Below are 16,088 nucleotides of genomic sequence, written 5' to 3' on the forward strand. Positions count from 1 at the left end.
CTGCCAATGCAGTAAACACCGGTTTGCTTCAGTTCACAGGTCAGTTGCAAATGAAGGAGATCTCTTAGTTTTCAAATAATTACTCATTTAAAAGGCAGCGCAGCTCTGGGGCAGGCTGCTCGCTCTCCCGCGCGCACCGCAGCCCAGGCCCACCCCCCCGCCTCCCGAACATGGCGTCACCCCGCAGCACCCCACGGCCCCCAGGGCCCAGCCCCCGCCTCTCTCCCGGGGCAGCCGGCCCCTCCGCAGCTGCCCGACCACACTCGGCGCCCACTGCCGCGCTCGGGCCCGCCGCCGGGCCTCTCCCGCCCGCGCGCAGGCACCGCCCCCGCGGAGGTGGTGCCGCCCCCGCGCCGGCCCGGGGCCAGGCGGCGGCCGCGCGGCGGGAGTATGGCGGCGCAGGGGGACCCGTTCCTGAGCGCCCGGGGCAGGACTCTGACCGCCTTCCGACAAGGTACGCGCCGCGGGGCCCGCGCCGAGGCGGGAGCGCCCGGAGGAACCGCGGCATAGGGCTGTGGGTGCCGGCGGGCTCTCTTCCGCGCCGCGGGGCTGGCGGTGCGGGAGGGGCGTGCGGGGGGGGCCCCGGGGCTTTCCCCGGCGGCAGCGGGCGGAGCGCTTGGTGCCGGGGAGGGGGAGGTGGCGGGCAGGCGCTCGGAGGGGCTGGAGCAGGGCCCCGGGCCGTCTGCCCGCGCCGGGCAGGCCGTGACAGGGAGTGCCCCGCTCGGGGCAGCGGGCGGCACTCGGCGTGCGGCTGCCGGGCGGCGGGGGCTCGGCCGAACGCGGAGCCGCGGCCGCCCGCTGCCCCGTTTCTGCGCCGGGGCGCGCCCGAGGCTTCCGCAGCTCGCTGGGGCGGTACTGGAGAGCAGAGGCGCGCGGAAGCGCCTGCCCCCGCGGCCCTGCCCGCTGCCCGTCCGCAGCGCGGGTGGATGCGGCTCCCGTGGGGAAGATACCGGCAGTGTCCGACACCAGATTGGTTTTGAGGTGCTTGTCGGTGCTGTTAAAGCCCATCTCCGTAGCTTTGAAACTGCTGGTGCCAGCACCGTGCTGTCATGTACCTGTAGGGGTGACCTAATAGTTACAGGTAGCTAATTGTTTATGTTACTTCAGTGAAATGCAAGTGTACTTAACGGATGCAGCTAGATAAGATCGTAGTTTCTTCAAGGTGCTTCAGCCTCTCGCAGGGTGGAGGTCAGCAGCTAATTCCTGCCCTGGCACTTCCACACTGCAGAGGCAGCACTGTTATCCCTCTGGGCTGGTGGGGCCCGAGGCAGTCATTGCGACATGTTTCTAGACTTACCTCCTCCCAGGTGATGAAGGTGAGGAGGCCGCTGCCCAGACAAAGATGGCAGCCACCTGCTGGTTCTTGTCTTGTGGCTGGACCGACAGAGGAGTATGTTGAGATATGTGTGTCTCGCCTGTTTGTAAAATTCTCCCAAGGATGGAGGTTCTGCAGTGTGCCTAGGTGTTCCTGGTGCGTAACTAGCTCTGTGTTAAGAAATCTTTTCCTGTTGCGGCACGTGAAAGGTGTTTTATTTCCTTGTATTTATTTATAAATTACAAATTGTATTTGTTTGGTGAGGTGGGCAAGGCCATTCAATCTCAACAATTTTGTGGTATTTTCTTGCGTTTCACTGGAAATATTTGGCTTTGCTTGTTGCCAAATAAAGAAAAATCACCAACTCTGAGCATGTGAAGTATATGTATACAGTCATTCTGGCAACCTATTAATTGCAGATGGTGTGTTTGGTTTTGAACAGAATGCTGAGCATTTGTTGAGGGGACAGATGGCAGACAAGCCATCTAGTTATATCAACTGTATAGGGAAATTATAACAAAAGGAGTGTTAAACAGCAGTGTAAAAATTTCTGAACAAAAGCCCTATCTAGGTATTTCCTGAAAATTGCCTTAAACGTGGAAGAAAAAATGTGATTTGGGTATCTGTTTTCCAGGTGTATTTCTTTCTCCTGAAATGTCCTTATTTGGTATTCTTTCAATATAAATAAAACTTTTCTTACCAACTGGTTGTTTTTAACTTTTTCAGAACTTTTTAGCCTGTCACAGTCCAGCTATCATCGTTGGGTACAATGTTTCTGTATCAATAATTTACTTAGCTCTTTCTTAAGAGTCTAAAGTTCAACACAACCTTTTAATAACTAAATGATCAGAAAAAAACAGAACCGAGGCAAAGTTTCTTGCACTTTAAGATGAAAATCAGTTACCTGTGTTTTGTTGTTTTCCTTAGTCTGTAGTTTTCACTCCTTCTGTTAAACAGGTAGCTACACAGAACACGTAACTACCACTGCTGCAGCCTGGCACAGTGTTTCCTTTTAAAATTTGAAAGTCACCATTGAGAGCTTAATTTGCTTTTTTTTCTTACTACCCTTTCTGCAAAATCACTCTTCCACACCTTATCCCCTAACAGTAATTTGGTCAGTCTGCTTTTACATAATGTGGAGGTTATACCTGTTACCTGCTCTCATCTGCTCTTAATTTGTGACGTGTGGATGAGAAGCTCAACATTAGGGATCTAAATTATCCATGTAATCAGTGGAGCATAGTAGCAAACAGTGCATAAATACCCTACTTTATTGGCAAGAGACCTCTGTATGCTTTGGTTTTACTTTTTTAATATATTCTCTGTCTTTTCTACAAATTATGTAGAAATTATGCAGAGATTATGTGAAATTGTGCTTTGGGTATCTACTACTTTTATTAGTGTTTTAGTGAAGAAACAGGACTGTAAGTTTGGGTAAATTCTGTCTTCACCACTTCTCCCAAAAAGTCATGGATTTTTTTGTTTTGGTGTGGGTTGTTTTTTTTTTTCTTTCCCAAGCATGCGGACAGCATGCTGTGCAAAGAATTTCTGTGCAAGTAGGTAAAGCACTTTTTTCAAGTAACTAAACAAGCGATAGTACCATCAGCTTAACTGTTGAGAAGAGTTTCTGTTTTGAACCTGTCTTTTGCTGGTTTTAGCTAATGGTTCCAAAACCTTTATCTGGAAGAGGCAGATAACCAGCATTGCAAACTTACGTTCTCAGTTCCACGTGTGATTCTATGTTCTGTCATGCCTCCCTCACCAATATTTTGCTAACTTTTTACTTTATTCAGTTGTTTGTCTATTTTTTTTATTTTGCTCTGTGCCTTTCCTATCTCTACTTTTTTGCTGTTTCTGAATGTTGAGATGACTTCTCTTTGTAGCACTTGCTAGAACTAGTGTTCTTTATGTGATTTGGTAGTGTTTTTCCCATGTGCGCTATCCTGCGCTTCTCTGTATTGAAGTTCATCTGCTTTCTTGAACCGTCACTGTGTAATGAAGTCTCTCCCCAGTTCTTCACCAAGCACCTCCCCAGGCCTTATTTTCATACTGTTAAATGGCTTAGTTTTAGCAAATTTCACGTCCTCGCTATTCAGTTGCTGTTACGGATTGTTTTGAGTTTGTTGAACAGTATAGGTATCCCAGTTACAGATTACAGTGGGATCCGTGTGGTTTGTCCACTTCTATTTTTTCTTATTTTTTATGCATGTGAGGATTTACTTTCATATTTCAAGACAACTTGGCTTCCTTAAGGGTCTTTGGTGAGTAACTGACAGACACCTCTTGGAGATTCATGTAGATTTCCCTTGTCCATATGAAAGCTGTCAATGACTCTTTCAGAAGAATCAGTAAGTGCAGTGTTACTGTCTTTGTTACAGTTTCCATTAACTTGCCTGGACAGATGCTGGTTTTGCAGTCAATAGTTCCCAGATTGCTCAGGAAACCCTTTTAAATGTAGGTGTGATACTGGCCATCTTCCTGCGCCTCTAGTGCAAAGGCAATTTTAAGCAAGAAGTAACTCTCCAGGGGTTGGCTGTTTTTCACTTTTGAGTTCTTCCATGGGTTCCAGCTGATCTGAGTCGTTTGTTGTTGTTCATGTCTATTTGTTGAATCATCTACTGGTAATTTGATTTGAGACAGATCTGATGCACTGTTCGTAAACAATTCTGACATGAGATCTCCACAAGTTCCTCCACAATAAACATGAATGCAAAAAATTTACTTTTTTTTTTTTCCTGCTCTGCCTTTATCTTTGGGTGCATCTTGCATGTCTGGAACATGTTAGCCATAGTGAGTGTCTGGCAGGCTACCTGCTCCTAATGCCTCTAAACAGAGCTTTATTAGTTTTCAGATTTATGCTATTTCCAATTGTTCTTCACTTTTTTTAGCTTGTCATCTTGGACTTGTGTATCTAACCTTTCAGTGTATAAAATCTTTACTGTTTTCTTTATTTGGATGCTTTAGGTTTTTGAAGGATGCTGTCCTGCTCTTACTAGCATCCTTATGGCTGCTGTTTATATTGTTTAGTCAGTCTGGATTCTTTTTGGTCTTGCTGAAGTTCTTAGTAAATGCTGTGCATATGGTCTAGCCTCTGGGATAGTGTCTTTGAATAGTTTCCATGATGCCTTCAGGGATTTTTGCACTTTTTAAAAGCATCTTAATTACGTATAATTGGCCTTCCTTTGAAATTAAGTACAACTGTGGTTGATTTCTCATTTTTTCTGGCTTTCACATGCGTGTTGAGTCTTGGCACATTATGATTACTGTTCTAGAGCTCTTCAGCAGTAGTATTTTTGAGCACTGATCAGAACTGCTTCTTAGCTAGCATATTCCATTCCCAATACTGCCTCCAACTCTCATATGAATTAGGCAAATTTTTATGTGGGTTTTGAGCAACTTTCTGTGACTTCACCTTGTCATTATGCAAGCCACCCCCCTTCACACCTACAGTCTTGGGCTGTAAAGTGCCTGTAATGAATTTACATGTTAAATTTGGGGATGGACATAAAGGCATGACTAGAGTTTTAGCATTCTGTAGCCCTTAGTACAAATAAACTGTATCTGAGGGGACGTTTCCTACCTTGATAGTTATCCAAGAAGTTTAAAAGTATATCTTCTAAAAACAATAGCACTGCCTAATTTATTTGAGAAACTATATTGCCAGTTTGTGTTTCTACTGATGTTATCTCTCTAGTTTAGGCTCATTGTACACCATTTCTACAATAATTACTCTTTTAAAGGGTTTTATTTTCTCTTTGAAAAAATGTATTTTGAAACCTGTTTTGAAGCATTTTTTCCATGATGCACAAAATTGTGCCTTCCATAATAGGTTGGCTTGGTCATCCAGCAGAACTCTCAATAGTCATATCTTTGGTAGTCTCTCAGGTGCACATGGAAAATATAGCTGAAAGGAATACATGTTTCATTAGATTAAAATCTTTTGTATTTGGACATACAGATAACAACAATGATGTTTTTGAAGCCATAGTTATTAATAATGTTTTAATATTAAACAAGGAATTATTAAGGATTTAGTGCAAGACTTTTGTTGTTTTTCAAGTTATTCCAGAACTGAGAAATGAAAACAAATTCATTTAAAGGTAAACCACAGAACAATTGCAAGGAAAAAAAATTTTGCCTTTTGTATTGTTTGTGATGTACAAATACTGCATTCATTTAAAAGATTCCATTTTTCTTCCTGTGTATAACTTCTTTGGAAAACCAAGGTTGTGCTTCTTGTCCAATTTTACCTAGAAAAAGAATCACAGGCACACTTTGTAGGCAGAGGCAGCTTACGGCAGGGAACCATGTGTCTATTTCTGCTATTCTGTGATCTTTCAGAGAAGTGACATTAATTCCCCTGGCAAACCCAATGTGAGAATGAGGGCATTTTTTTGTAGTTATTACCTCCCATGATATACTCAGCAAGCACTAGATGTGTGTCCACGTCCATTCTCCTCTGATACAACAGTGTCTATAAAGACACTATGGACAGGAGTCACTTTTCATAAGGAATTTGTTTCCATGAAGCACCGAAGAGGGTAGAGGAAGAAGAAAACCAATGTACTGTTGAAACCACACGATGTATTTTTTAAAAAATCCCACCAGGGAAATACTGGAAATCCTACCAGTACTACGTGATTGTCAGAGGCCAGCTTGCAGTGGTTCATATGAGCAATCTCTATATATGTGTGTGTGTGATCCTTGGAGAGGGGGGGAAGAAAAGGGAGGAGTAATTAGGAAAAGCAAAAGGGGTAAAAATAAAGGCACGGCAGGATATCAGCTATTGTCCTCTAGAAATTGTGAGGTTCAGTTTAAATACCACCTAGGTCCTTGAAGTGTCTTTTTGTGTATGATCACAACAAGTAGCTGAGGTTTTGTCCTATGAATTGCTGCTGAATACTTTGGCCCTTCACATAATTAATCCATAGATAAAATTAGAAGCTGGCACCATTTTTTAGCCTATGCTCCTAAAAATACATTGCATTGATCCTCTTTCTGTGCTTTGGCATACATGGAAGCAGAAAAAGAGTGGGAAGCTATCGAAACTGAGGCATAACAACATTTTCTGAAGTTGGACTTCTTCTGTGGCAATCAGCTGTGCAGCTCTTAAGGAGGCCTGGAAAAAAAAGAGATTTGAAATAGGAGTTTTGTGTGGTGCAATGTGTAAGAGCAGCTCCACAGACATTATTTGTCCTTCAGAAATGGAAACAGTTATCTGAGAAATCTGCTGACTTTTGTGTGGCATTTGCGTTTTCATATTGCTGTGGTAAATTCAGAAAGTTACAAACAGCCTCTGTGGTCACAGGAATGAAGAGCCAATTTGCAGGCATTCTCAGCTCTGCTCAATTTTGTGATGCAATGGAGAAGGTGGAAAATTTTATTAATTGAATCCTAATCTTCTCTTCATTTACGTAGCATGCGTTTTACCTAATACAACTACATAGCTCATCTACAGGCTTGAAAATTGAAAATTCGAGCGAGAAGGATGCTTTTGATGTCATTCCCATAAAAGTTGTTGCTTGCTACATTTGAAGAGAAGAAAGCTACTGTACATGCTATTTAATTGAAACCTTATGGAGTAACATCTAGGACCTGGATCATGACTAGATGATCATTGCAAAAACAGCTGTTTCCCCTCCCACCAGTTGTGCCCAATGCTGTTTGTCACTCACCCTCTGCCAGACTTTGGCATTCCCCTAGCATAGCAACAGAACAGTTTGTCTGAACGCTCTTCTTGTGATTCAGTGCAAAGTCCAAAAAAATGGTTCAGTGTTTTGTGGTGCCTGACTTACTGCTTAAGCAGACAAGGTTCATTTGCATGGCCTACAGTACCTGTTCTGCTCGAGGGTGATAAGAAGCAGCTGGAGAGGGAGAGAAGGAGGGTACAGAAGTTTTGTTAATAATTCTCTGAACGCAGTCCATTGATAAATTGTTTAATTGTTAGGCAAAAGACTTCTGGATCCATCTATGGTAGTGGTAGATGCTTTTATATTCTGTTTCTCATTGGTACCCTCTTACCATATTGGTCTGTTGAAAGAGCACTCATGCAGGCATGCTTCTGGAGTTTAAGCAAACGTAGCCAAATTGCAGTAGTTGCAACGTTTTAAACTTCAACTGGACTGGTGTTACGCTTTGCACAGATACGGAAAAACTTACATGAACTCCTCTGCAGACAGACCAGTGAGGGCAATTCAGAGTTATTTCCTGGATGAGCTGAATTTCAAACAGACTTAAGAGTTGGTGCAGATACAAGTTTGAACCAGTGGTGGTTTACTAACACAACTCTCTTCATGATATTCTGCTTTTATTTATAGTAGTTGAAACACGTTCCTGAAAACAAAATCTGAAGTCGTAAGTTTAAACTGACTGTCCATATATTGTTCCCATATATTATTTTGCTTCATGGGGAACAAAGTCAGTAAATACCAAACTGAATCAGTAACTACCACTTGATAAGTAATAAGCCAATGGAATTTCATTTAAGTACCAGGTTTATTTAGTTTTAAATAGAGTTTCCAGCTGGGTGGTCAAATAACAAGACAAAGGTAGAAAATATTTATTCAACCTTACTGTTATTTTTTTGTAACTATTTGATAAATTATCAAATACCACAAAAATAGCTTTTGACTGAATGATTTGACTAAGACCAGGTAATTATACTAACATTTTAAGTAAATGTTATTTATGTAGCCCTGATACCTGGATGTTTTCTGTTGTCCCTGCTTCGCTTTCTTCATTTTATTTTTTTCTTTCCTACAGGAGAATATAGCATATACCTCTGCATTATTTTCAGCTCCTTTCTCTTTTCACCTCCTATCTCTTTCCTTTTCTCCCCACTCTTCACCTCCACCCCTGCATCTTCTGTTTCTCCTTTCTTCTGTCACTTCTTGATTCTGTCTGTGTACTGAACTTCTCTTTTCAAATTCATCTTATCAGTGTCTCTCTCTCTGCCTCACATGACCATCACTCACCCACTCAAACCAGAGCATCTGTGCACAGTCTTGGAAACATTGAGGTACTTAAAACCTAGAGAGCTACTGTATTGGCATGAATATAAGGCAGGAAAAAAACTATCCATGAGGCATATATTAGAGTAGCCCCGGTCTGGCCTTGCAACCTGTATTGCATCAGCTCTGCACGCTCCCTGACAGTGCATTTTCTGCTTGCCAGGCTCATCTCTGTTCAAGCATTATAGGTGAAGCTCTTTGTTACCTGGGGCTTGGCCCAGTCCTGCTGCCTGTGCCCACCAGCCTGCCTGCCAGCTCCCTGGCTTGCTGCAGGTGCTTCAGCTGCCTTCAGCCACCAGAAACCCTCCCCGGGGCTCTGGAAAGGGAAACAGAATGTCCATAATTGAAACACAGTCTTTTAAAACAAAGACAAGCTATCTTTTCTAAGCCTTTTCTGTAAAAACAGATAGATAAATATCTCTATATTTTACTTAGGCTAATATGGTAAAAATTATGGCTTCAGATTAATCAATGCAAAACAAGTACATTTTTCTCAGCATCGAGTATCAATACGGTCTATTGAGTTGTTGGATAAAGGACAAGTGTTAAAAATCCCGCCACGCTGTTCAAAGATCTGAGTTTTTTTCCATGTAATGACTTTGAGGACTGTGCTACTCTTCCAAAACAAGTTCCTGTTTCAGACTTCCTCTTTTTCAGGTTTTATTTTGTATAGGTCATAAAGGATTTCTGATGCAGGCTTCCTTAACTGTTTTTTTTCTATAGCTTTCCACTTACAAAAACTATAAGTTGATTTCTCTGCACAAACAATGCCTTTGATGCATCATGTAAGCTGTTTTTTATGGCAGTCATATTTTGCCATGCAAGACAAAATGAAAACCTAAATTACTTTGTATCTTTCAGCTGGTTCCATAAGACTTCTATTGCAAAATCATGGATAGATGGATCATTTCAGTTCTCTGAATAAGTTATGTAATTGAGAAAGTTAATTTCATTTCAGAATTAAAACCTAATGAGTGGCTAAAAGCTTCTATCTATAAAATACATGATTGTTATTTGAACAAGGCAATGTTGGTATGAATTAACGGATGATGTTAACAGACTATAAATAATTTTGTTTAGAAATTAAATGTTACTTTAACTAAAATGTAGAAGCTTGCATTTGGCAAAATGATCCGATGCCATAGCAACGGATGACAATTACAAGCAGCTTTTCAGCAGTTGCCCACATTCCTTCTCCCCCCTACCCCAGCCTATCCATATCCATGGTGCAAGAGATGAATTCTGACCTCTGTTTTCTAACCTTCCTTGAAACAAACATACCCGCTTCTTGCAAAGTAAGAAGCTCCAGTTCTACATCACCTGAACAAAACCAGAAGTAAATCCATGCAGTGGACATGTACTGTTATTGGAAGATTAGTTTTGCCTCAGAGTGTATTTCAGATCAGAGTGACATAATATGACAGTATATTTATGGATTATATTTTAATTTGAAATAATTTGCTGTATCTTTTTTTTAGATTCAACCATAGATTGATGTAGTCAGTAAGTTTTTAACAGTTTAAATGCTGTTTAAAAAAAAAAAGACACTAAATGAATTAAGCCAAATACAGCTGTCAAAACTGAAATAGGTTGCAAAAGAATGCATTTAGCTGAAGATACCACAGTGTACTTCTGTTTTTACTTTAATTTCAACTTGAGACATAAGTCTAGGAAACAGAATACCCATTTTCGTTTTTAATTTGCAGCCAACTGTTGCTTTATTTGCCCAGTGTTGAGATACTTTTTTTCATAACGTGTTTGTAGTCTTATGTATCATGCATCTTTTGTGGTACTTTTTATTCCAATACCAGAGAAACAAGTATACAAGAAAATTGTAGCAGTACAAATTCTGTTGTACCCTCCGTCTGCACTGACTCTACCAATGGAAATTTGTTTCTGAGTTCTCACCTTTTTATCATAGGTCTTGGGAGCTGTTGCAGCAGTTCTAAATTAGGATTTTCATTGTCTCCGCTAATTCAGATGTTGCTGGATTTTGCTGACCTTGGTCCTGTTGAGTGGCTTCAGTGCTAGCTCCAAAAAATGTGCTACATCCAACTTCTCTCTAAAAGTATAAAACCAAGAAGCATTTAACTCCTTAATAATTTAAGGACAAGTCTACTGGAACCATAAAATGTGAAATGTGTTGTGTATGCTTTAACTTCCTAATTAAAGAAGCAATAATTGAAGTCTTAAAAGAATCAACTGAAATCTAATGTTACACACTTGAGCTATGTTGTAGTCTTGTAATTTCCAGCACTATTTGCAGAATTATTCACATACTTTTCCTCTAATCAGTCTGTAATTACCATGTGGTATAATTAGATTAATGTACTTTCATTTATTTGCAGCTCCCATTAGAGGAAAATTTTGTACTTCTGCCTTTATATTTGTCCTATATGAATGACTACAGAATTCTGTACTTTCATTAAAGTGGCCTCAGCTTTCTTAGGTGAAGAACAATCAATTTAATGATGCAAGGAAACTCTCATTCTCTTTATAAGTTTTTCCAGTGCTTAGCATTTTTTTTTTCCCCCCTCTTTTTTCTTCTTAGGTGATGAGTACCAATGGAAGGGGCCCTTCTACTTCATCCAAGGAGCAGATCCTCAGTTTGGACTGATGAAAGCATGGGCAGTTGGAGACACTAACAATGGAGATGATGAATGGGGAGAAGAAATCAAATTAGCAGAGCAAGCAGTGCAGGCCATTAACAAACTAAACCCTAAACCCAAGTTCTTTGTGTTGTGTGGAGATCTTATCCATGGAATGCCAGGTAAGGCAAATAAGGTGTAGAACGGCAATCGTAATTCCATTTTCTTTATATTTAAGATTGGCAACAAGACTAATGTAATTTCCTTACTTCATAATATCCTTTCATAGAGTTTGGTATGCTACTGTTATGTGTGTGGGCAAAAAAGTGTCCTTTGTAGACAATTCTTGAGACATTACTCTGATTTCTTTATCTGACTTTCTGTATCCTTCATTTTAGGAGTGTACTTTTGTTAGTTGCTTTTTTTTCAGTGGGCCTGAGGAAGTTTTCTTTGAGATAAAAATCCTAAGAAGACACATTAAAATTATTTCTTCTAAACAAATTGCTTTGAGAAGACAAATAGAGACTCTAGCCATTGGGGGAAAAAAAAAAAACCAAGAAAAGAACAAAGAACAGCTCTAGCTTTTTGAGTACCTATAGTGGGTGAAGCTCAGAGAATTTTCTGGCTTCCTAATGCTTAATAAATTCAACTACTTCAATATTTAAATTCTTAAAATGCTGAAAGTCAGCAAATTCAAGTTTTAGCATTCTGTCCTGTTGCTGTGGGACTCGGGGATCAGCATGGTTTGGTGTCTAGTCAGAGGAAGAGCAACAGACTATCTAGAAAGGTGGGTTATAAAGTTTGACAGTTGTAAGTTTAAAACAGACTAGTAATATTTTCTATTTTAATAAGATAAATACTCTTCTTGAAAGTGAATGAGAAAATGATGTTACCAGTTGACAAGTGATCTCAAAAGCAGATATAAGCACAAAAGTTTATGTTTCTTAGCCTTGCTAAGAAGCAGAGCTATACACAGCTACGTAGCTGACAGCACAGTCCACCGAGTGAGCTTGCAAATAGTCCTGTGTGCTTTGTGCTGTGCTCTGCTTTGCACTCCACTTGCACCTGATGTGGTGTTTCTCAGCTCGTGTTTTCACAGGAAGATCTTGAGCATGTTAGTTCACAATTCCTTCAGTGTCCCACAAAGTGCATATTAAAACCTTAGCTGTCAAATTGATGAACATTGTTTATAGGCTACAGACTTTCTTTTCACCAGAACACAATTTTAGTGATAGAGTGGGAAAGTGTAGAAACCAACAGATTTAAGCTTGCTAGAATCTACTTTGTAAAACCCTAGTAGCTTGATTGTAATGTAAAGTCTGCTAGCATGCAGTTGTTTTATTGGTTTATGTTCTTCCATTAATTTTGGAGGTACAGGTTTGACACAGAATCATAAAATAATCTCTTCCTAAGAATCATCTGGCCTTCCTATGTCAGAGTTTTCATAAGGATTTCAATTAGGACTTTTAATTTCTGTAAGTGTTCAAATATATTATCTTTGGTATCCCTTGTAAGAGGAAGAAAATTTAGGACAAATAATGGGTGTCCTACATCCTCTTGAAAAGGATCTTTCACTCTCAAATTTAAATAATCCAGGAAGCTAAGTTAATTTCATTTTACCTGGGTATTTCTCAAAGGCTCATAAATCAATGCCGAGTTCTGAGTACATATATTGACTTTAAACAAGATTATTTTCTGTTGATAGAAAGTGCCAACTACTGAAAGCCAGCAATCTTTTGACTTCTACTGGGTACTGAATGGCTACATGCAATAAATAGGTCTTGTGTGTGGCAGGTTTTATGTTTCTTTCTAATAATGGATCTTTGTAGTCATTATTATGTCTTTTACTGGCGTATGTCTCAGACTTTGGTAATATTTTTAATGCAAACCTCTCACAGTTTTGCAAAACATTATCATATATTCATTTTGCTAAAAAACGTGTAAAAGAAACTGAGGGCATTGTACTGCTGAGATCACTTACATGGTGTGAAGTATGTACTGTGGATTGTATAAATATTTGAAGCTGCCTAGTGCAATTTCCAAGAAACCGTGCAGAAGAGCAGTTCACTACTTGATGATCTTAAGGGTCTTTTCCAGCCTAAATGATTCTATGATTACCTCACTTGAGCCACCATATTTTAATTCATCTAATAATTTCTTGTTGATAGAAATTATGTTCTTTAATACTTTATAAGTCTGTGTTGTTACATAGTTATATAAAATACTTAAGGAAATGCACTACTAAAAGGAATTTTAGAATATTCAGCTGGAAAAATTACTGATTTAATTATTGCTTTTGTATTTATGCAAATGGCTTGCTGTGCTGTGAGTTGGTAAACATCTAAGCACAATTTAATAATTAAATTGTACATATAAGTACAATTTTACAGTCAGCCATTTGTCTTTCTGTCTAAACTGATGAGGAAGATAAAAGTGAATCGCTCTGCGGTGCAGATACCTGTGGATCAGCACGCTTTGACTAGTTGCCTGGGAGGGCAGGGAGATGTGTGATACTGCAGAGAGACAGAAATGCAGAGTCAGAAAAATACTTCATACAAGATAAATCTAAATTTGTGTGTTTAAAAGAATTTGAAACACTTTAAGCTATACGAATGTATATTTTGCAAGTGAAATAATAGGATTTTCAGAAGATTTTTTCCTACTTTTTCATCTCACTTATCTAGCTTCTGGAATAGAAACTCCTTTAAATCACAAAAAAGAGTTAAACTGAAAGAAAATATATTTTAAAGCAAGACAACTCGTATCCTGTTTTAAAACTGTCTTATCAAGATGTTTACTGACAATTTCTTTGATTTGGCTTGTTAATAGCTGTTACTGTATGAGATATTGCAAGACACTGGCATTAAGAAGCCAAGATATTGGCCTTATAAAAACTTATCTGCTGCATATTCTTTTATCAAAATAGAAATCCTCTGATGTTAGAAATGAAAACTTCCACATTCCTTGCGATGAAAGTTTTTGGAAAACTTGGAAGTACTGCAGTCGCATTCTGAAGTTTTCTGCCACATTCCTATGCTAAACTGTAGGGATTGAGGTGACTTTCTTCTTACAGAGGAATGAATTCTTAAATTTCTTCTCTTACACGGGTATGTGTTTGAACCGCTAGTGTATTTCTGCACGAGTTACAACTCAGATAAAAAGCAGGAGCCATTATATTCCACTGTCATATGGCACAAGTTTCTTTCCGTTAATTTCAGTACTAATACTGTGCTTGAGATGGTTGCTTGTGTCAGCAACTGATTAAACTCTTTAAAAAATTTTAGAAAGAGTTCTATTTCAAAATTATAAGAGTGATATCAAAATTTGCCAACACTTTCATTATTTGTTACAAAATTTGAAATTGTAAGAAGTTTTTCAGCAAGATAACATTAATGAAAAAGAGCAAACGGAATTTAAGAATTTTTATTGCAAATACCTTTTCAGATAATTCGAACGTATAAATGTTTGCAGAATTGAAGACCAGTAGTAATATTTTTTTTCCTGGAGTAACTTAAGTATTTTCACTCTTCTAGCCAAGGATGTTTAGACCCATGTAATGCATATCTGTAGTAGAATGGTACTGCAGTCATTTCATACTTCTCCACTGAGGAGTCTCTCCAAGAATAATTGCTATATTAATTCCCTTATCATGTTAGTTCAATAAAATGAAGGATTAAAAATTCATTTTTTCAGTAGGCAAAAATCAGAAATGACATGAGACAAGACATTGATTTAAGTTTAACAATTGTGAATTTGGCTTGCACATGTATCTTATTTAATGCCTCAAATTGCCTTTTAAATCACTTGTGTATATCAGCTATATTAAAATTGAAAACATCAGCATTAATGAAAGTGTGCCACAGTTGCTATTGCAGCATGATTGTTGAAGAAAGCTATGATCAGCTGAAGTTCAGCTATATTTTATGATCCGTTGGGCAACGTCTATCAAATTCTTTGGGTTATACTGCTTTATAATCAATACTTGTCAATATAAAGGGGGGGGAAACCCCCAGGTCTTCCTCTCTTCTCTTAATACGTTTTGTTGTGGAGTACTAAGTGTAAAGTTGATGACTGTTTTAAAGCATGTACTGTAGCCATTTAGCTGAAGCAGTGTGAAGCTTTTTGTGAAGGAACTCCAAGAAATCTCAGAATTCCAGCAGCTAGAAGTGATGAACAGAATCCTGATCAGCTGGGAAGCAATCAGGCACAGCACTTGGAATCCATTATAGATGTCATTAGAGCAACGAAGTAATCAGTGCCAGTATCTTGGTATTTAGCTGCTGATTGAAAGTAGTTTGTACTCTGAATATTATTTTCAGAAGTTTTTCTTGATTACATAATCAAGAATAGGATATCTATTCCTGGTAACGCTAATATTGTGGTACATAAGCAAGAATTTTAAGCAATACCTTATAGTGCAACTGCGTTACTGAAAATAATTTCTATAAAGGTGATGCTTACACTTAGATACACCATGATAATGAAAGACTTACTTCTGAAGACATTTGTGGGCATTAAGTCAGCATACCATAACTTAGTATGGCAAAAATGGTAACCTGCAAAATATTGTTGATTGGATAATGTGTTTGTTTCACTGCATTTTTCTAAAACTCTGGAATTTTATTTTTAGAAGTATTTGTTCCTCATATCAGGTTGGAACCTTCTGTTTCAGTTGATGACAACTTCCCATATTGTTCCATTAACCAATACCCTTTGAGGCCAACAGTCCAGACAGTTTTTCACCCATCTAGTTCTCCACTCATCTAGACTGCAACATGAGAGCTCCACAACCTTTTGATGATTTATAGAGAGGTGCCTCACGGTGACAGCAGCCAGCTCACTCGGTACTTTTGGATGTATCCCATTAGGTCGTACAGACTTGCTCGGGTTGAAATTTTTCAGGACATACTTGAATGAATCCTGTTCCACTACTGATATTTCTTCTGCTCCTTCAACTCTGGGAGAACATTTCAGTGAAGACAGGCAAAAGCAACACTGAGTAGCTGTTACTTGTCACCACCTCACTCAGCAGTGGGCCTGTGTTTTCTTTGTTTGTTATTTTATTGCTATAGTAGTAGTAGAAGCTTTTGCTGCCTATTATGCCCTTGTTAGTTTCATCCCTCAGAGAGCTTTGGTTTTCCTGACACCAGCCCCACAAGCCCAGGTACTTTTTCA

The 16,088-nt window shown here is 39.3% G+C and overlaps 1 protein-coding gene across 1 annotated transcript in view; it reads left to right on the top strand.

Annotated features, from left to right (window-relative positions):
- The first annotated feature begins 390 nt into the window (after positions 1–390).
- CPPED1 (calcineurin like phosphoesterase domain containing 1) overlaps positions 391–16,088 on the top strand; it is a 47,221-nt gene continuing 31,523 nt past the window's right edge. The window contains exons 1-2 of the mRNA XM_086622478.1: positions 391–454; positions 10,877–11,095. Of these exons, the coding sequence (XP_086478604.1) occupies positions 391–454; positions 10,877–11,095 (283 nt within the window). The remainder of the gene's footprint in view (positions 455–10,876; positions 11,096–16,088) is intronic.

The sequence above is a fragment of the Tauraco erythrolophus genome, chromosome 17, assembly GCF_009769465.1.
Source record: "Tauraco erythrolophus isolate bTauEry1 chromosome 17, bTauEry1.pri, whole genome shotgun sequence".
Taxonomy (NCBI): domain Eukaryota; kingdom Metazoa; phylum Chordata; class Aves; order Musophagiformes; family Musophagidae; genus Tauraco; species Tauraco erythrolophus.